At 44.3% G+C, this 20701-nt stretch overlaps 1 protein-coding gene across 3 annotated transcripts in view; it reads left to right on the top strand.

Moving 5' to 3' along the window:
• The window catches only part of LOC147615127 (uncharacterized), a 122641-nt gene that overhangs the window by 85854 nt on the left and 16086 nt on the right, over positions 1-20701 (top strand). The window contains exons 5-7 of one of the 3 annotated variants that reach the window (XM_086779113.1): positions 11964-12986; positions 13228-13473; positions 18458-18889. In XM_086779113.1, coding sequence (XP_086635239.1) covers positions 11964-12986; positions 13228-13473; positions 18458-18562 — 1374 coding nt within the window. In that variant the 3' untranslated portion in view covers positions 18563-18889. Of the gene's footprint in view, positions 1-11963; positions 12987-13227; positions 13474-13673; positions 13954-18457; positions 18890-20701 lie in introns of those variants that run through there. The other 2 variants (XM_086779114.1, XM_086779115.1) reach the window with 2 other exon arrangements.

Below are 20701 nucleotides of genomic sequence, written 5' to 3'. Positions count from 1 at the left end.
TTGCTCGCCTGTTCGATGTGCAATGCCGGCATTGTGCAACATCACTTGCCATGGGCATTCTACCCCGAAAGAACACTGGTGGAAGTAGTCAACTTTCTTAATTACATGCGAGAGGATTTGCCAGGGCTTGCTGCTTCTCTTGGCACAATCATATGCCCACCTCGTCCTTCGGGTAATAGGAACAGGCTTTGTATACTTTGGGACCCACGCCCTCGTCCATTGCAATGGAAGTAGATGAGGTCCATATGGGTGAAGAAGCTTACTATGAGTTGAAATGGGGTGTATTTGTTGGTGCATGTTATACGTGTGATAAATTTGGTCATATGGCCACTCAATGTCCCACAGTGTTGCATCCTCCACCGCCTGCTGGTGGGGTCTCACACTCGACATCAAACATCAATGTGAAAGTTCAGACACCTCCTATCTCGCAGGCGGGCAAAAGTGACAAGGCAAAAAAAAAGCCTCATCTCTTGCAAATGCAAATGTATCGTATTCACAAGCTCTGCAAAAGGGAAAAGAAAAATTGGCAAATGATGGTTGGCAAACACCTAAAAAACCAGTGTTGCAGTGCAGGCAACTGTTGCCAACCTGAAACTGGGCCCTTGATGCTTCCTCCTTGCACATGGCTGCGTCAAATTTGCAAAATAATAGTGGGCAAGAAGTGGGAACAAATGGTGGCATAGAGCGCAGACTCTTATGGAAGTGCAAGAGATGGAATTGCTAATGCAGGCACATGAAGATGAAATGCAAGAAAATATGTTGCACAATGATAATGGGAAACACATGCCAATGGCAGATGCCTGAGCAGGCCGTGTCATCTACTTTCTTGTACATATTTCTCATGGTAGTCCCTCTTAAATGCTTTACGTACGATGTCAATGGCCTTTGTGATGTAAATAAATGGAGTTGTTTTTGGTGCTATGTAAATATGATGAAACCAGATATAGTTTGCTTGCAAGAACATAATCAGAATGAGTTCGTAGGGCAAGTAGGTCACTTTGCTGGTTATGGCATCTTTTATGCAAGCCTGGGTGCATATTCACGAGTTGCCTTGTTGGTCAGACATGAGTTACAAGCGGTTTTAGCGCATAATGACTCGGATGGTCGCTGGTTGGTGGTTCAATGTCTAATTAATGCTAAGATGTATGAGTTTGCAGCTCTTTATGCGCCAACTGCTTCAGCTAAGAGAGCAACGTTATGGGCAGAGATTTGTGACTACCCTTGGTTGCATAATGCTTTCTTGTGTGGGGATTTTAACAATGCCCCTCAGGGGGATAACTCATTTGGTCATTTGCATATGCTAGCTTCTGAGAGGTTCTTTTGGAATGCAATGATAAATACTTTACAGGCTGTTGATTTGTGGACTCAAATGTGCCTTGGGGTTTTTGGCTTCACTTTCCACCACAAGGCTTTTTCTCAATATCGAGCCCGCCTAGATAGATGGTATTTATTACGTGCGGATCAGTATGATGATTTTATATGCAAAATTTGGGTGGATCACTCACAAGTGTTGTTTGATCATGTACCATTGTGGAAAGGGCTATACTTCGGAGTGCAATTGGATGATTGCCCTTTATACCGCCATCGTCCGCTTCTCATCAATAACCGTTACCTTTAATCAATAACTGTTACCTCTTGCATTACCTTTTCTATAATTTGGTCAAAGAGGTGATTTATCCGCTAAAGTTGCAAATACTGGAAAGTACAGATCTGGGTTTTCACCTCGCAATGAGGTTTCCCATTGGTAATATAAGAATTACAAAAAAAAAAAGGCGATGAGGATAGACCAGCACTAACTGACAAAGAGACTATGTTTAGGTGAGGGTTAAATGCCCTGCTTCCTCTCTTTGGTTCTGGAAGTAATGTCCATACATGTTTTCCTCGATTGAAAAGTCACAAGCGGATATTTCAGTGGAAAACTGTGCTATGTGCAAGAGCTTATGAGAGGGAAAAGGAAAGAAAGAAAGAAGCTCATACAACATGGCAGGTAAAGACCTATATGTGTAAAAGCCAGCTCTTCGTGCTTGGTTCCTGCTGGAAGTGGGCGTAGAAACAGTGCCTCTCGAGCTGGGCTAGGGCTGCATGTTCTCTAGCCATCCGTGCCTCTGCCAATTGACGAGATTTGGGAGGTGCTGGTTTTCCAGGATGGTTCAGCAACACTAGCCCTTGATACAGGAATCGGGGCTTGAACTGAAGCATCATCATGGCATTTGATTATCAGATCACAACAAGAGAGAGAGTGAGAAAGTACAAAGCTCAAGTAGAGAGAGAAACTGCACGATTGTAATGATGACTTGTTGATTGATTTTTTCAATGAAGTCCAACACCTTTATAGGTACAAAGGTTGCTTCCTGACATCATTGCTTATGTCACTCACACACAAATATCTAGATATTATTTGATACCCCTCTAAGAGGTGGTTCATGCACACATACTTCCTCACTCTAGGCGTAGGTTCACACACAAGCAAGACCTTGATTCCCAACAATCTCCCCCTCAAGGGATTACCTCATACTGTGTCATCAAGGATAAATCTTAGGCTCATGGCCTAGTTTCTCATGCCAGTTATGGGGTCTCAGGGTAGAGTACACATGAGATCAGGTCACTTACAAAACACAATAATCATAACACAATAACACAACACACAACATTGGACTCTCAAAGGCGCACTCATCCTGGCAGAAATTTGCTTCCTCTGTGGAAAGCTCTTTCTCCTCAATGATGTTGGCCAATGGCATTTGCTTTTTTATGATAGTAGTACTTTTCATTGTGGTTGTTTTTTCCGCAATGTTTCCACGATGTCTTTGAATAGCAGTATTTTCCTGTATGATTGTTCCTACCACAAAGGGAACATTTCATATCTTTGAAGTTCTTTGTGAAGAAATATTAGTTTTCCCTTTCTTCTCTTTTCTTCATCTTCTTCTCCTCTTCCTTGAAGGAGGTTATGACCCTTCCAATATAAGACTGGGGAGATTCTTCAAGGTGGTGATGAGGTTCCTGTAAAGCTCATCTGGCATAGACTTGATTCGCGCCGCTATGGCCACACCATAGTTGTTACGAGGCGCGCCTCTAACAGTTTGAGGCGTTTGAGGCGTACGACTGCCTGATCGAGGCATCCACAATTTTTATTTATTTATTTATTTGCTGGTTTGAGTCTTTAGATGGAGGCTTTAAGGGCCCAAGGCAGCCCCTCTCACACACACTCTCTCTCCCTTCATTTTCTGGGTTTTTTTATCCAGACATTGTATCAGATCCACCATGATGTAACTTTTGGTCTCATAGGTCATTATGGCCTTTTGAAGACGTTAATATAACATTTCATTTCATTTCCCTCATTCTCTCCCTTCCTCCCTTAAGCCTTTCTCAAGACCCAAAGTTCAAAGTTCAAAGTTCAAACACACTAGGATGATGATGTTTTTTATACCCACTTTTGGAACTCTCTCTATACATTTCATTTTACTTTGTACCCTTGAATCTTGATGATGTATCCAGATGATGAGGACGGACTATTTTGGTCTCATAGGTCATTTTGGCCTTTTACAGACGTTTAATACAGCTTTCTTTCTTTAACACACACACTCTCTCTCCCTCTCTCATACACACCCTCTCTCTCCCTCCCTCAAGGCTCATACACCCTCTCTCTCCCTCCCTCAAGGCTCATACACCCTCTCTCTCCCTCCCTCAAGGCTCTACATACACATCCTAGTCTCTCTCTCTCTCTCTCTCTCTCTCTCTCTCTACGAGGAGGTAGAGATAGAGGAACACTACATTTGCCGATGTACAGTCTATTATGAGATCCGAGGGAGATATCATTGCCTATTCCGAGAGGGTTTTGGGCCGTTACGCAGGGTCATGGAGTTTGAGGATCAGAGATGCCTCGGATTGTTTCTCAGGAGACATAGAGAGACCCTCTTGGCAGATAGGAGGCCGAGCCATGATGTACCTAGACAGAGGACCCTGACAGATTTCTTCGACACCAGCACCAGCAGTCCACACACCTCCTGATACCTCCTCCATTGGGCCATCAGAGCACCGACCATGCTCCCAGGGAGTCACCACTGATAGAGCAGTTATCTTATGTCGTGCTCGTCGGCCACGCCCACTAGGATCCCGACCACAGCATCCTCACCATCGCCAGATCAGAGCCATTATTGCTCGGCATCAGAGGCGCCTACCTCGCTTCTACGACCTCTGCATTGTATATAGGCCCATGGCGGAGATACTTGATCTAAGGAGAGGGCAACACTTCAATTGATCAGCATACATGGATCTACCTGATATACATTTTCCAGTATTTTCCAGTATTTTCTACTCAGTATCATCTTGAAGTCTTGCAGTTCTGTTCTTATAACTGTAGGACAATCAGTTTATTGTACTTTTTAGTCTTGTTCTCTTTGATGAGACACCAACTTCAGATGTACTCTCAGTTTTGGTCTCATAGGCCATTATGGCCTCTTAGAGACGTTTATATATCATTTCATTTCTCTCTCTAAACTTTCACTATATATATTATATCTATCTATCACTATATATATATATATATATAACATACGCCTCTAACACGGCTCTAACGTCTCTAAAAAATATGAGTCTTTCGAGACGCGTACCATACCCGCCTCGTACCAAACGCCTCTAACAACCTTGGGCCACACCTTCCTTCACTTTGGCTTTGAGTGGAGCAAACTGGTTCATTAGGGACTTCATCTTGTTCACATGAGTGTCGAAGCTCTCATGTGATTGCATCATCAGACCATAGAACTCTTTTGTAAAGAGGCTTTAAAGTTCTTTCCTTGAAAAACAAAGAGCTTTTTTTTGAGAAAAAAGATCCTTCCATTAGTTAACAAAGAACAGTCACGAAGGCCTTTGTACAACCGCAAAGGTCTAGATACAAACTTGCCTCCATGTAGGAGGTGAGGATCAAAGAATCAAGGGGTGGGGAAAGATGCAGTTCTCCTCCGGCTGGCCGCTTTATGAGGAGAAGCCTATCTCATACAAGAGGAGGGGGAGGGAATAACCACACAGGTGGCCTGGAGTGCCAAGTAGGCTCACCACCTCTTTTTGTGAAAGGGCCAGGCCGCTAGAGCCTCAAGAATGCTTCCCGTCGCTTCCACATGCGGTAATAGCCACCCTGCAGCTTCCCCCACTGACCACGGAGGGTATGGATGATGTCAAGCCAAATGCTCCTAATGGACTCAGGCGGAGTGTGGGTACCTTTAATGGCTTCGCTGCATCTAGCTCTCCTGATGTGCCAGGCAGCAATATTGCTACAAATCTCCCATCTTTGGCACGAACACGGAGTCCAATGCTCAGTAGATGGGCTGGGACCTTGTAAAAGAATGCTTTTGTTCACTCACAATGCATTGGAAGAAGGTATGCTTTCTTATCCCGAAGCTTTCAAGATTTTTTGGCTTCATCTTCTACTTCAGGCATTTTCTCTTTTCCTTCAATGAAAGGCTAGAGGCCTTCTCTCATCAGACTTAACTTTAGTTTAGTCAACAATGTATGGAAATTATCCCTGTCAATTTTTTCAATTAATAGATGAGAGGCCATGATAGGTAGTGGTGGGTATGGTAAGGTCTTAGTGAAGGAATAAATTCAATTCTAGTGTCTAGTCCCTTACATAGGAAAAATGTGCAAAAATTAGGGTTTCTAAACTGGGGGGTTTTGGAAAATGACACTATAGGAGGCTATAGCAACATCTGAATGTCACATATGTACCCTCAATTTTAAAAAAATGATGGAGGATTTGGGATTTCTGCTTTCATTAAGATAGATTTTCAGAAAATGATAAAAAGCGCCAAATTTTTACTTTCTTGATTTGAACCGATGTTCGCAGAAGCTTTGTTGACTAGATGTAGGCTCTTATTGTTTTTATTCTACTAGTGATGACAATGTTGGCAGAAGCTCTAACATTGATGTAGAGTTGCTCTATGGGCAGTAGCAGCAATAGATACACGAGAAGGGGAAGCTAAGGTACACATAGGCATACACATCGGCTTCAACCTGTCAAACATGAGCTGTTGTACGGGCAGCAACAACAGCATGCGGATTCTCTGATGGTGCATACGGCAGCTGTGTCAGGTGGAACCGCTGTTGATGACCAGCAAGCGCAAATTGAAGAGGGTATAGGCCGGGTAGATGCTTTGATAGCAAATGAAGGACAGGGGTTGTCCTAGGGTTTGGAGGGAGGCTTGAACTGAAACATCATCATGGCATTCGATTATCCGATAAATAAGAGAGAAAGAAGGAAAGAAAGAAAGATATATTAAGCATCTACTAAAGACTCAATGGGCCTATGAGACCAAAGTGATACAATAATGTCCTTGGCATATCTCATCATGGAATGGAAAATAAAATAGAAACAAAACATAGCTATCTCACTGGGATGATACAAAACTGTCCATGGAATCTCATCATGGGATAAACATGAGAGGGGCATCAGCCCCCAATAGATGGTATACCACTCTCCAAAATATCAAGCATGGGAGAGAGTGAGAAAGTACAAAGCTCAAGTAGAGATAGAAACTCCACGACTGTAATGATGTGACGTTGATTGATTTCTTCAATGAAGTACAATACCTTTATAGGTAAAAAGGTTGCCATGTGACATCATTGCTTATTTCATTCACACACAAATATCTAGATATTATTTGATACCCCTCTAAGAGGTGGTTCACATACACACATACTTCCTCACTCTAGGAGTAGGTTCACACATAGGTAAGACGTTGATTCCCAACTGTATTTCTTATTGAGACAAGGAAAGCAAATTGTCACCAAAAAGCTTGAGATGCTAACTAGGGGATTGGATGCTCGGTCGAAGCTGTGCTGCCACCTCGTAAAGAAGGCGTGGGTAGTGCATAGTGCGATGGGGCTTAGTTGCATGATTTTGTCCGATGCTGTAGGCGAATCAAACTTGATCTGGTGGTATCCACACCGCAAAGGATGAATATCAGTGATCTTTCAAGGCTCGCCGACAAGGCTTGCCTACAAAAGGTCTCTGAGCTGTCCGGCAACTACCCACAATCTTGCAGACCAAGGTGGGGGCCTTGAGGGAGGCAATTGTCGAAGTGAGGAGCTAGAGGTCCACTTTTGAGAAGGAAAGGCAAGGGACGGTGGCCTCAGTTAGGGATGACGGAGCGGCTGCCATGGAGTCCTCGTGTAGTTGTGAAGACCAGAAGATGCCGACACTTCCGAAGAGAAAATCAACCTGAAAGCTGAAGAGGCTCATGCGCGCGGATTTTTTGGGGGGGGGGGGGTTTGAAACTGGCCTTCAGATGAATCCCAAAGGGTACTAAGCAAACATTTAACACACTCTCTCAAAACTGTTAATTCAGCAAGGTAAAACACAGACACTGGGGAGCCAGAGTGCTCCTACACAAATAACAAGACGACACCTATTGGCCCCAAAGCTTGGCGCCCCTTTCGGTATTTCTTTATTCAAATTCAATGGAAAAGCTTAACTGAGTACAACAAAGCCAATCAAGGAAAAGAAACCTGCATGTCCACCCTCAAGACCTCTTAGCATAGAGGATACACACACAGATCCATGTCCCACAAAAGCACACTCCTGTCTCCTTTGATCAACCAAGACTTGAGGGTTGCCAGATTGGACATCTAGCTGTTCCATGATCGTAGCCTCAAACTCAGCCAAAGAACAAATCCACAATCTTACTGTGTTTCCACCCTTCAAACTGTCCAACCCCTCCTCTCACAAAGGGCCAGATGAAACAACTCTGACACAGTTGTGAGCTAGTGGAAAGAGAGAGAGTTTTTCAGCCGACACACTGCTATCCCTCAGTCCAGTCCTCGTCAAATACACCAGCCCCGAGAGAAAAGTGTCTGCTGTCTTGAATTATAGCCACCTACCTTTGCCCTCCAGAGCTCACACGAGGGGGAGAGAAATGAAATGAAATGTTATAATAACGTCTTCAAAAGGCCATAATGACCTATGAGACCAAAAAGTTACATCATGGTGGATCTGATACAATGTTTGGATGTCTGGCCTGCTGTCCAGTCAACACCCCGCCAGCAGTCTTCCCTCGCCCAACTCTGTGTACCAACTGTCGTGCAGCCGCATGCAAAAACCCATGCCCAGCTCTGTACGACTACTGTCCTACAGCCACCTGCAGTTCTGTCCACCTGCAACCTGGTTTGGTGAGCACCTGCGCAGACTGCCAACTCCAAGCGTGTGCAGCCCACTGTGTGCTTTCTGTTTGCAGCAGCCTTCTCTCCACGCCTGCAATCACCCTAGGCTGTATGCGCCTTCCTTTTAGAAAAAGCAAGAGAGATAGAGAGGGAGGCGTGTACTCTAAAAGTAGAGAAGCCTCCTCTCCCCATAAAAATCCGAAGGCCCATAAAGTTTATTAAAACTTTACTAGGAGCCACTTATGCCTAGGGGACACCCAAGGTTATAAACTTTAAAAACTTTAATCCCTTGGTCCCCCTTCACACTTGGGGATGTCCACAAGTTAACTTTCCGGGCACCCAAGAATGAACAATTAAATGTTTATCTTGCTCACAGACCACCATGCCCACACATATACTGTACCAATTTCACAGGGCCATGACGACATACCCCCCTCTTGAAGAATGGCAAGCGTCCTCGATTGCATTCCAAGTGAACAGCGGATTACCCATAGTCAAAAGACTCTCATGCATGGAGTCCTACAAACAAAAGCTTTCTCCCACGATCAAGGTACCTTGACTACCCATAGTTTTTCACCCTGTGGACAACATACATCGTGAGACATCCAGTGCTTCTATTTCTAGCAAAAAGGACTTGAATCTGTTTCCAAAAGAGAACTCATATGACAGCGCATTATATGATACAATAGACACACCTGTACCATCCATCTCTGCCGTCGAAGGGTACTATCCATCTTAACCATGGATTCCCTGACCCTTGTCCAATCAGCGGCAAGGCTATACCAAACATGTGTCCATTCCTGTAACTGCTTGCATGTGACCTATCTCTTGGAAAAACCAGAAGCATGTTTCCCACGCGAAGCAAAGACATGTTCCAGTATGCATCCAATGAGTTGTTTCCCATGAAACATCTGGTCTGATCAAGCATGAAACCTTTGTCTTGTCCCCCACATGAAATCATCCATAGCACCCTCTCAAACATAGTACCAACACGGCACACAAACAAGAGAGTTCTAATTGAATATGTCTGGCTGTAATTCTGTGCCAAAACTGAGATACATGGGTATGCCCAAAACTGCAAGTCCCTTTGTTCCGTTCAAGCAGGAATAAAGCAATCTGCCCTATGTACATCCACCCATACAAGCTTGCATCACTTCCATGCTAAGAAACACATCCATGTGACCTTGTAAATGCAGCCAAAAACCCATGCACACAGCTGTACTTGCAGCCAACCAAAACAGCCCATAAACAGTCCCAAAACAAAGCTTTTTTCCCACAACATCAGCATATACAATAGCCCACAACTCATGTGCACGAGCGAATCCTACATGATCATGAACACATGAGCCCTGGCAAGCTGTAACAAACTGCCCAAAAGCAGTCCCTGTCATAAAGCCATTGCTCCAACTTGTTGCCCTTCCATAGCCATGATCTGTGCAAACATATAATTGCCGACAATACACAGAGTGACGGCATTCCCCGATTGCACTCGCCAGAGTGCTCCTACACAAATAACAAGACGACACCTGTTGGCCCCAAAGCTTGGCGCCCCTTTCAGTATTTCTTTATTCAAGTTCAATGGAAAAGCTTAACTGAGTACAACAAAGCCAATCAAGGAATAGAAACCTGCATGTCCAATCTGGCAACCCTCAAGACCTCTTAGCATAGAGGATACACACACAGATTCGTGTCCCACAAAAGCAACACACTGCTATCTCCTTTGATCAACCAAGACTTGAGGGTTGCCAGATTGGACATCTAGCTGTTCCACGATCGTAGCCTCAAACTCAGCCAAAGAACAAATCCACAATCTTACTCTGTTTCCACCCTTCAAATTGTCCAACCCCTCCTCTCACAAAGGGCCAGATGAAACAACTTTGAAACAGTTGTGAGCCAGTGGAAAGAGAGAGATATTCAGCCAACACATTGCTATCCCTCAGTCCAGTCCTCGTCAGATACACCAGCCCCGAGAGAAAAGTGTCTGCTGTCCTGAATTACAGCCACCTGCCTTTGCCCTCCAGAGCTCACACGAGAATGTTGATGTACGGCTACCAAGCTAGATCTTTGGCAACTATATCAAAACTTAAGGGTAATGCGGCTAGAGGATATGTAGGAAATGCTAGTCAGTGCACGAGAATCTATTAGAAGTGCCTATGATCGAGGGAATGCTAGTATATCTAAGGATACCCAAGAGTCCTTAGAAGTTGCGGATGGGGAAGGTTGGGAAGTTGTCCCCTAGGTATTGTGGAATTTTGTTACAACCCCACGGATCTCTCCTAAATGCAAAACATGAGTGATTAGTACAAACCCCCTAAGAGGGTTGCAGGCTAGCTCACCACCCAACCGTAGGCTCGCGTCCGCAAACCTCCCCGGAGCCAAAGGCTAAGGCTCCAATCCCATGAACCATGCCAATCAACCTACCTGTTGTTTGCTGCTGTTGAGGCCTTTGGCATGACCATCGGTGATTTGTCGAGTCCAATCATGTTCCCGACGGTAATCCTGGTGCATCAACTCTCTGTGTACCAACTGTCCTGCAGCTGCCTGCAAAAACCCACGCCCAGCTCTGTACGGCTACTGTCCTAAAGCCGCCTGCAGTTCTGTCCACTTGCAACTTGGTTTGGTGAGCACCTGCGTAGACTGCCAACTCCAAGCGTGTCCAGCCCACTGTGTGCTTTCTGCTGCAGCCGCCTTCTCTCCATGCCTGCAATCACCCTAAGCTGTATGTGCCCTCCTTTCAGAAAAAGCAAGAGAGAGATAGAGGGGGAGGCGTGTACACTAAAAGTAGAGTAGCCCCCTCTCCCCATAAAAATCCTAAGGCCCATAAAGTTTATTAAAACTTTCCTAGGAGCCACTTATGCCTAGGGGCCACCCAAGGTTATAAACTTTAAAAACTCTTGGTCCCCCTTCACACTTGGGGATGTCCACAAGTTAACTTTTTGTCTGGGCACCCAAGTATGAACAATTAAATGTTCATCTTGCTCACAGACCACCATGACCACACATATGCTGTACCAATTTCACAGGGCCATGATAGGTGGGGGGGGGGGGGGGGGGGGGGGGGGGTTGTTGAGGGACAGGCAGCCAGGGGATTGGAGGCAGGTGAAGGTGGATGACATGCAGGTCGAAGTGCAGAGCAGGAAGGGGTAAGGCAGGGGCTCAACAGGGTGGAGGAGGAGGAAGGCAGACGAGAGGAGCGGGGGGCGAAACCAGGCAGCAAGGAGACACAGGGCAGCACGAGAGAGAGGAGTTGGGTGATGCAAAGGCCATAGGTGCGCAGATGGGGAAGCTCCATTATTTCCTCAGATTGTTTAGTAGTGAAAGTACTTGAATGCCAGTTGATGTAAAAGTTTTGGAATTTCATTCTCAGGGTGGTTTCAGTGATACCATCTCTCTTGAGTGCTTTTCCGGTGTCTAGTTAAAAAAATGACAATGGGAGGTTTTCTAATCTGTGTGGACAACACATTACAGGACAATGTACAAATATTTAAAGGTGAACATGGAAAGAGCTTGTTGCTCTCACTGCAATTTCCTTTTTTTTTCATTTTTATTGCTCTGATCGTGTTGTAGACATCTGCAATCTCAAAATGCCTTTAGAGGTACCAATGTTTTGAATCCCACTATCTCTTGAAGTGGTTCACTGATTGTTTATTTCAGCAAATGCTCAGTGTGGGAATGCTTGGATTGGATGTTTCTCCTCACCATTCAGTTGCTTACACCTATCTATGTTGAAAGCTTTTCATGTGTCTGATAACCTTAGGAATACAAGGCACAAGTTCCTCCTCACTTTTTCCCTTCGACTTTGCTTATACTTGCAGGCTTATGCATGCCTCTCTGACAAGAAAAAACGTGCAAATTTCAATGTCGAAAGGTCTTTAAATTGCAGACGGTGCAATCCAAGAGATTCTGTTACTTCAGGGTCAGACAGGTGGTCTAGTTGTAATGTCCTAAAAGAAAAGAAAACAGGTTTGCGGAGGCCAGACAGTTCTCCAGATCTCAGTCAGGCTGATTGGATCTTAGATCAAGAGCGACTGAAAATGTTTCGAGCTAGGGCTCGAGCTAGGGTATTTGGGAACCTGACTAAGACGTGGAAAGCAAGGGGTTTTAAAGGGACACAAGAGGTCAATCTAGGAAGAGAAAGGTTCAATCAAAGAGAACTGGATCAAATATTTTGTCCTGCCAAAGGAGCGAGGAAGATTTCTGATCAGTGGCAGGGCAAAGGCAACATAAATGAACTCAATGTAAATAAGATGGAAAGTCTAAAAGTGACATCAGTAGTTTCCTCTAAGGCCATAAACAATGAAATCAACAACCTGCATAAGGCAAATCTGAATATGGTTTCACATAATGTAAATGAAAATAACAGAGTTTCTGATCACCAATTATCAAGACCTGGCAAAAACTTAGAAATACTGATACGTGACATACGGGCAGAAATGAATTCAAGTGGAGATAGCACAGGTGATCAAAGCTGTCAGTGGGAGAAGACTACAGGACAGGTTTCTTCAGCAGAGAATGTGTTTAAAACAGATGGAAGAGACTTAGGAAATGACTTGCAGGGAAGTGATAGGACATTAATTAGGAGGTCAGGACTTCATGCAGATGGGGACTATGCTTCTCCAAGAAAGGTGCAAAGTTTATTAGGGGCCTCAAGTTCAGGCTTTGAAATCCAGGCTAATATTGCAGAGCAAGAAGCATTCGGTATAGCTGGAAAAATTGCTGTATCTTCATCAGCACAAAGATATTCACGTCTCCGTGGTTCTTCAGGAAATGGTTCATTTGAAATGAAAGATAATGCAAACCTTTCAAATGAATCTGTATCCAGAATTTTCTCTGACAAGGTATTTATTAGCATTACGAATAGGTCTTATAACAAGGGAAATGGAAATACGGTATTATTTCTCTACCGTTTAAGTTCACTTATCTTCAAAAAGACTAGCATTTGAATTTAGGACTTTTTGGATTATTCGAGGATCAAGTGCATGCGCTGGTGCAGCTGCATGCAGATGGGTGGATAGGGTATGTGCATGTGTTTATAGCATGTATTCTCCTCCTCCTCTCAAATGGAGGCATTTTTTGCAGGGAAATTTGTCAGATGAGGTTAGAGGAGAATGTAATTCCGAATTTAATTTTTTTCCATCAAAAACCATTTTTGAAAGCCCGCTCAAGCCAAGGAGTGAAGCAAGAGATTATGACAAGACTGCAATGAACGATGTTGAGTATATACCATTCACTAGCACTGTCCTTGAGAAACCGGATTTGCATGTGCGAAATTGCAGAGGTGATAGCCTTGATATGGAGGAGACAATTCTGCAGACTCAAAAGGAGGTTGGTCTTTTTGTTCATATCTTGGTTGTTGATCCTGCTTCTTGATTCAAAGTTAACACTTTTAAATGTAAATTTTTGTTGTAAACTCTAATTTTGAACCAATGTCAGCACTTCACGGTCATTTTGAATGAGCACAAAAAGATAACTTCTATGATGGGGTAGCTAAGAGGCTTTTTGATGTTTTGCTTTAAACTTGCCAGGAAAAATTCTTACAAGAAAGCTAAGAAAAACTCAATACTTATTCGGAGCAAGCTATCTAGCCACTTAACTCATGCAAGTAGTGTAGTTGATCATATGCTATATACAAGCCACTTAATTTTTTGACACTATGATCTGTGATGATGATGTGCTCCTTGAGAAATAGTTTTTGATGGCACTAGGGCGGAATTTTACAATGATCCAGTTAAAATGGTCATGGCCATTTGAAGAAAGAAGCTCATTTTCTGCAAGTGTACAACAGATGCAAAATTTCTTAACAGTTTCAACTTGTCAAGGCTATTTTTGTTTAAACCCTTTTAAGAACCACCTAGGCTTCCACATGAACCAGTTGCGAGGACAAGACATCTTTATAATTTAAGATATTCAGTATTCCGAAGAGACATAAAAATGGAAGGGTAGATCAGAGGAAAGTTCAGCTGGGGAAAAGTTAAGCAATTTAAAGAATAGGTTTCCTAGTAGCTTTACATGGACTTGCATGTCTCTAAAGGGGCGGAAGTGCTACATGTCTTGTATTTATGGGATTTCTCTACAGATCACACCTCAGGCAGACTACTAGCATTGTCCCGAAGGACGAGGAGGCATGGTACCTATGGGTGCTGCTACAAGTGATTGGAGAGAGAGCTATTTATATTGCAATATGCTATTTCCCACCGAGCCACTCCCCTTATGCTCAGCAGCATGGTTAGTCATCTTTCCTACCACTATTAGAGTTTTCTTGTGTGGGTGAAGTCCTCCTATTGGGAGACTTCAACGCTAGGACCAGGAGCTGCCAAGTTCCTCTACTTGAATTGGATGACCCCATCAGACTGCAGGACCTGGACATCAGTCACATGGGCCTCATGAGATCATCATAGGACAAGAAGTCTGGGAGATACTCCTGGAGCTCAGAGCTGCACACAGTCTCGTTCTTTATAACGGGATGCCCTGCTGGTTTTCCTCAGGTGCCTTCACCTGGTTTCCACACAGATGTCGAGGGTCTGCCCGAGCTGCCCCAGCGGCGAGGGCGGGCCTCCGCGTGCCCACCAGGCGACGGGCGCAGAACGTCGCCCCTCGCGGGGCGGCCCCCCCTAGGCGGTGAACAGCCGTCTCAGAACTGGTACGGACAAGGGGAATCCGACTGTTTAATTAAAACAAAGCATTGCGATGGCCCCCACGGATGTTGACGCAATGTGATTTCTGCACAGTGCTCTGAATGTCAAAGTGAAGAAATTCAACCAAGCGCGGGTAAACGGCGGGAGTAACTATGACTCTCTTAAGGTAGCCAAATGCCTCGTCATCTAATTAGTGACGCGCATGAATGGATTAACGAGATTCCCACTGTCCCTATCTACTATCTAGCGAAACCACAGCCAAGGGAACAGGCTTGGAAAAATCAGCGGGGAAAGAAGACCCTGTTGAGCTTGACTCTAGTCCGACTTTGTGAAATGACTTGAGAGGTGTAGAATAAGTGGGAGCCTTTGGCGCAAGTGAAATACCACTACTTTTAACGTTATTTTACTTACTCCGTGAGGTGGAGGCGGGGCTTGGCTCTAGCACCGTGGATTACCTACTAGGATCTCTGGCTTTGGCACGCCTCATCCTTGACTTCTCCACCCGGCTACCCCCCATTGTTTCTGACCAAACCTATCTCCAATTCACCCTCATGTGTCCTGACACCGCGCCCCAATCCCGCCGACCCCCCCCCCCCTCCCCCCCCACCTGCCCGCCCAAACAACACCTCCCACCTCTCACTACACCCAGATCCATTTTGATCACGAGCTTGATGGTGTTTACTCAGACCACATTTATTGCCAGCTCCAAGATGTGGACCTCTTAACCCCTTGCCACCCTCACATCCCAACTCACCATCATCCTTCACTCATCTGCCACCACCTCCTTCAGATGCACACCCTGCTCCACTGCCAAGTCACCTTGCAGCACCATGCCCCAGGATGGTTGGTATGATGATGAATGCCGGGCCACCCGCTCCCGTCTCAAGCATGAGGTGTGCGTTGGGAAAATCTCAAGGCACTTAGTGCAACGGATTTTCTGACAAAATGCAAGAAACGAGAGTTCTATGCTTGGAAAGAGGATGAACTATAACGACTCTTCTTGGGGCCTAACTACAAACAAGGACGCTTGGAGAGAAGTCCCCCCCCGCGGCCACCTCCACTTTCTTCACACTGGGCATGGTACTGATGGCCATTTGTAGACTATGTAATGGGCGAGCACTGGATCGTGAGGGACTCATTTCCAGTACATCTCCCATGCCCATGACACACTTGTGCCCTTACGCCTACATGTTCAATAAAGTCATGTGTGAGGGTTTCCCACCTTCCTGGTCCACTAACACCATCACCCCCACTTACACTTCACAACTGGGCCGCAGGATTCACATGTCAGAGGTGGAGGACACTCCCACAGCAACAACACGTTGGCAGTCCCAAAGACGCCCGCCGCACTTTCTCTCAGATTTTTTGAAGTGGTTGTGGGATAGTTTTAGAAGATCACCCTTTTCATGTGGCAGCTGGCACATAGGAGCTTAGCAGTTGGCACTTGGCCATTGCATTATGTCGGAGGTGTGGTTATCCCCAAGAGTCTCAGCATCATTGTCTTCGGGATTGCCAAAAGGCTCAGCCGATTTGGTAGAGGATCCTATGCATTTTCGCTATAGATCGGGCCCCGCCCGTATTGTGACGTGGGGTACAGTTACTTGGGCCACTGAGGCCGTGATCATCATGTCATATAAGGAGGAAGGTGGGGGACTAGCTAGCCCTTCAAGTCTCTCACCTTCGTATTTCTACAATGCCAGTTCCAGCTCCTCCTACAGGTTGTTGGACTTTGGGTTCCAGCCAGAGACAGAGATTTGTAGCAGTATTGCTGCGTGGCACATACAAAGAGCATGATGCAGCGAAGCCATCGAAGGCACCCTCACCCCGCCAGCGAAGTCTATGTGGAGCATGTGGCTTGATATCATTCATACCCTCCGTGGTCTACAGTGCCAGTTCCAGTTCCTCCTACATGTTGCTGGACTCCGGGTTCCAGCTAGAGATGGGAGATTTGTAGCAATATTGCTGCATGGCACATACGGAGAGCATGATGCAATGAAGCCATCGAAGGCACCGTCACCCCGCCAACGGAGTTCATCCGGAGGGAGCATTTGGCTTGATATCATTCATACCCTCCGTGGTCATTAAGGTAAGCTTCAGGATGGCTCAGACTGCATGCAGAAGTGTCGGGAGGCCTTCCTGATGATATGGGGGCACGATCCCTTTCTTACAGATAGTGATGGCAAGCCCACTTGGCATTATAGACCACCTGTGTGGTTGTCCTTTTCTCCTTGCATTGTATGAAATAGCCCTCTCCTCGTAGAGGGATTAACCAAAGGAGAAGTGCATCCTCCCCTTTTGTACATCTTGACTCTTGTTTCCCATTTGGGGACAAGTTTGTACTTAGTCATTTTGGTTGTTTTTCTCGGTAACTAATAGAAGGATCTTTTTCCCAAAAAAAAACCTAATCACTCGTACTCTGTTTCAAGTGCATATCAATACAAGGAAGTAAAGATTCCTAAGTGAAGTCCACATAACGAAAGGCAATCTTAAACTGTTTGATGAAAGCAAGCTCTTTCGTCATGTCCATCCTACCATTGAAAGTCTCAAACTTCACATCTTTGTCGCCTCACTTCAACTCTTTAAGCGGCTTCCTATAATAAATGTGGGCAGATAGTTTGTAGAGCGTGATGATGGTATTGTGATGTTGCAATCAAAGTACATAAAAAGAGTATTTTACACATTTTGGTCTATAAGCAAGTTGCTACACCAATAGAGACAAGTGCTAGGCTTAGTCTCCTGGATGCAAATGAACCATTTGATGCATCACTTTATGAGCAGTCTATTGGGTGTCTCATTTATCTATGCAATACAAAGCTAGACATTTAGTTTGGGGTCTCCCAAACTAAATGTCTAGAAGTAAGAATTGGCAGGCTGCCTGCCAAGCGAGTTTGCTGATACTTATATAGGGCACTCATCAATCCCTTACGTCATTCTGTGTAAGCCAAGACAAGAGCTTCACCAAATGTGGGAGTAGGAAGAGCAAACCAAGCTCCACCACAAGGTCAGAAAAATGCATTAGGCAAGAAAGAACGCAAGGGCTTGTGAGGCGTGGAGAAAAAAAGCATTGGCTCTTAAAGGAAATGCACCAGGTGAAATTAGATGGGCCAGGCCAAGCAGAGTTCCCCGCTGTCATGGGAGGTCTAGCCAACTGAGCAGACCTCCCTAACACCAGGTAGCACTAGTGTGGTTTTTGAGGAGATAGTTGAAGACGAGGAGGTGGGGGACATAAAGAAGCCAGAAGGGAGTTTTTCTCTGAATGAGCTACTCAAGTGCTGGGATGATGAAGGGTCAAAGAGTGGGGGTTCTCTCTGATCTCGGCAGCAGGGAAGAGCTTCGTATCACCAAGAATGACTGATGTTGGTTTCACACTAGGAGAGCGTTGCGTGGCTTTATTGGCAATATATATATATATATATATATATTTTTGGGTGGGTAGTTGATCCTTCTGGTTTGACAGCATGGCAAGGCACCCAAAAAAGAAAATTAATAATAAAAATAAAAAGATCCTGGCATTCTTTGCAGCTTTTTTTTTTAAGTTTTTTTTTTTCTAAGCATAATAATTCCATTTGTAAGCCTAAATATGATGAGACTCTTTTACTTAGTGGAGGGAGAGAGGACGAGGACGACGACGACGACTACTACTACTACTTCACTTTTTGTTTTTTTTTTCCCAGAAATCGGAACAACTACTCAAAACCCTGCAGCGACTTCGTGAAGAGACGAAGTCTGTAGCTGCCAGTCTCGACTATTTTTGCTATGGTCGCACCTCAAAAACTTGATGTTGGATCCTTTCAAAGTATAAACCTGAGTTCGTATGTATAAAATATTGGGGGTGTTTTGGGCGAACAGCCCCATCACCTGCGGATATATATAGTTGTTGTACAGCTACTGCCTTTAACGTAGGCGCATTATTTCACACGTAGAGCCTGCAAAATTGTTATGTAACCCTGTGCCTCTAAGTGTAACCAACAACGTTTCCTTGCTGTGTGTGATGTGTATGAGAATTCTGCAAAAAAGAAAGGGCCGTGTTCTCTGAGGCCATAGGGTGATTTCGAATAAAGGGTGTGTGTTATCAACCATGCTAATAAGATTATGCTGTTCCTGGATTCTTCTTCTTGCTCTTTCCATTGTTTTTCCATATATAACCTTGTGATTTTTCTCCAAGTGGATGTGGTTTCTGGGGGCGATTGGAGGCAGCTGACCCCATGTTGAGGACTTAGAGAGAAATCAAGAGGGTCAACGATGTATCCTATTTTTTAAGATATCGGTTCTGGATTTGTGTTGTCAACCACATTTTTGCATTAAGCTTTGTATCATCGTGGTGTATTTTTGTTGTTGATGCCAATGCCACCTATAAGTAGTCTGTTTGAGGCTCACAAATCAACTCACTAACCCAACCATAGACTTAACAATTCCAAACTATCCAAGCCAACCACGAGCCTTACTATATTCCGAACTCAAAACTATCCATGACCACACATAGAGTTGAACTGATGCATGTTGCTAATCACTCTGTTGGTTAATATGGTTTCACTTGCTTGACCTACCATAAGACACTTTGCCATCTTACCTACTCGAACATGCACTTTTCTTTTGTAAGAGGGCATTGGAACAAATAAAGCGATCTTATCTCGAGCTTAATGATAAATAGAAAAAATCTATGAACTTTGCGTAGACTAGTAATATAGCCCTAGTTAGGCCTATTCCATAAAATGAAATATGTAAGCCTGACGTGGTTTGACATGGTTTGACCACTTTTTGAGGGAGCAAACTTTGGGGTCCGTGGTCTTGCTCCCGGTTCTTCAATGGAGCTATGCCCAAAAATAAGGGGGTTTGATGGCCTTTTCACAAAATTTATGGTGGTGTTTATAGAGCCAATTATAGTGAATCTGGAGCTCTCGGAGGACCGTGGTGGCTCTTGTTTCAAGGTTTTCCGTTGTTCCTCTACTTATGTTTGTGTTTCATGAGCTCATTCTTCCCAAAGTTCCTTACTTGAGGTGAATTCAAAGAAGTCTATCCTTAATAAGAGAGCACTTTCTATATACTGCTAGTCATGTGCTGGTATTGAAGACTTGGTGGGTTTAAGGAAGAGTAATCATGATTTGATTAGTGTCTTTTCTAGATAGAATACAGATAATGAATGACTTAAAACCAAAGTCAATAGAATTTGTATAAAGAAATGGAGGAGATCCAATAAAAAATTGATCAAAAGTAGGTATAATGCCATTATGGAGGAATGAACACAACTCCTTAGCAGGCTTGTCCTTGCTTACTTGCATCCTTCAAAAAATAAGCTTAGATAAAACCATCTTAATGGGATTGCAAGCGTCAAACAATGGCAAGAGGCAATTGTTATCCATGTCATTAAGAATAGGTAAGGAAAGGACATCTCTTTTTTTTTTGGGTGGGTGTGCAGGCGGGGCAAGGGGGACATCTAGCACGTGTATGCATATATTTTAAAATATGACATCACATCTAAACAAATGTGGAATCACTTGGCTCACTCTTTTGTTCTCCTACAAATGACCTCTCTAAAATTATCGGCTTCTAGACACTTCCCACCGAGGACTTCTAATTGGCCTCCATAATCATTGGGATAGCATATCCTTAATTAGGAGTTATACAAAGGTAGTGAAGGGCATACACCATAAGGAGCTTATTCAGGTAAGAAACCCTCTGTTACACTATATTGCATATCCTTAATAGGAGTTACACAAAGGTAGTGAGGAGCATGACATTGTAAGGAGATTATTCAAAGGTAAGAAACCCTCAGTTAAATATTTTAAGACATTTGGATGTGACTATTTTGTGCATTTTCTAGACTTATCTAGAACCAAGTGGGATTCCAAAAACAAAAAGTGTCTCTTCTTAGGGTATAGTATGGAGTTAAAGGGTTACCGATCTAGAGGCAAAGAAGA

Source organism: Cibotium barometz, chromosome 40 (assembly GCF_041138505.1).
Source record: "Cibotium barometz isolate CiBa-2024 chromosome 40, ASM4113850v1, whole genome shotgun sequence".
Taxonomy (NCBI): domain Eukaryota; kingdom Viridiplantae; phylum Streptophyta; class Polypodiopsida; order Cyatheales; family Cibotiaceae; genus Cibotium; species Cibotium barometz.
This window is presented reverse-complemented; position numbering and strand designations above follow the sequence as displayed.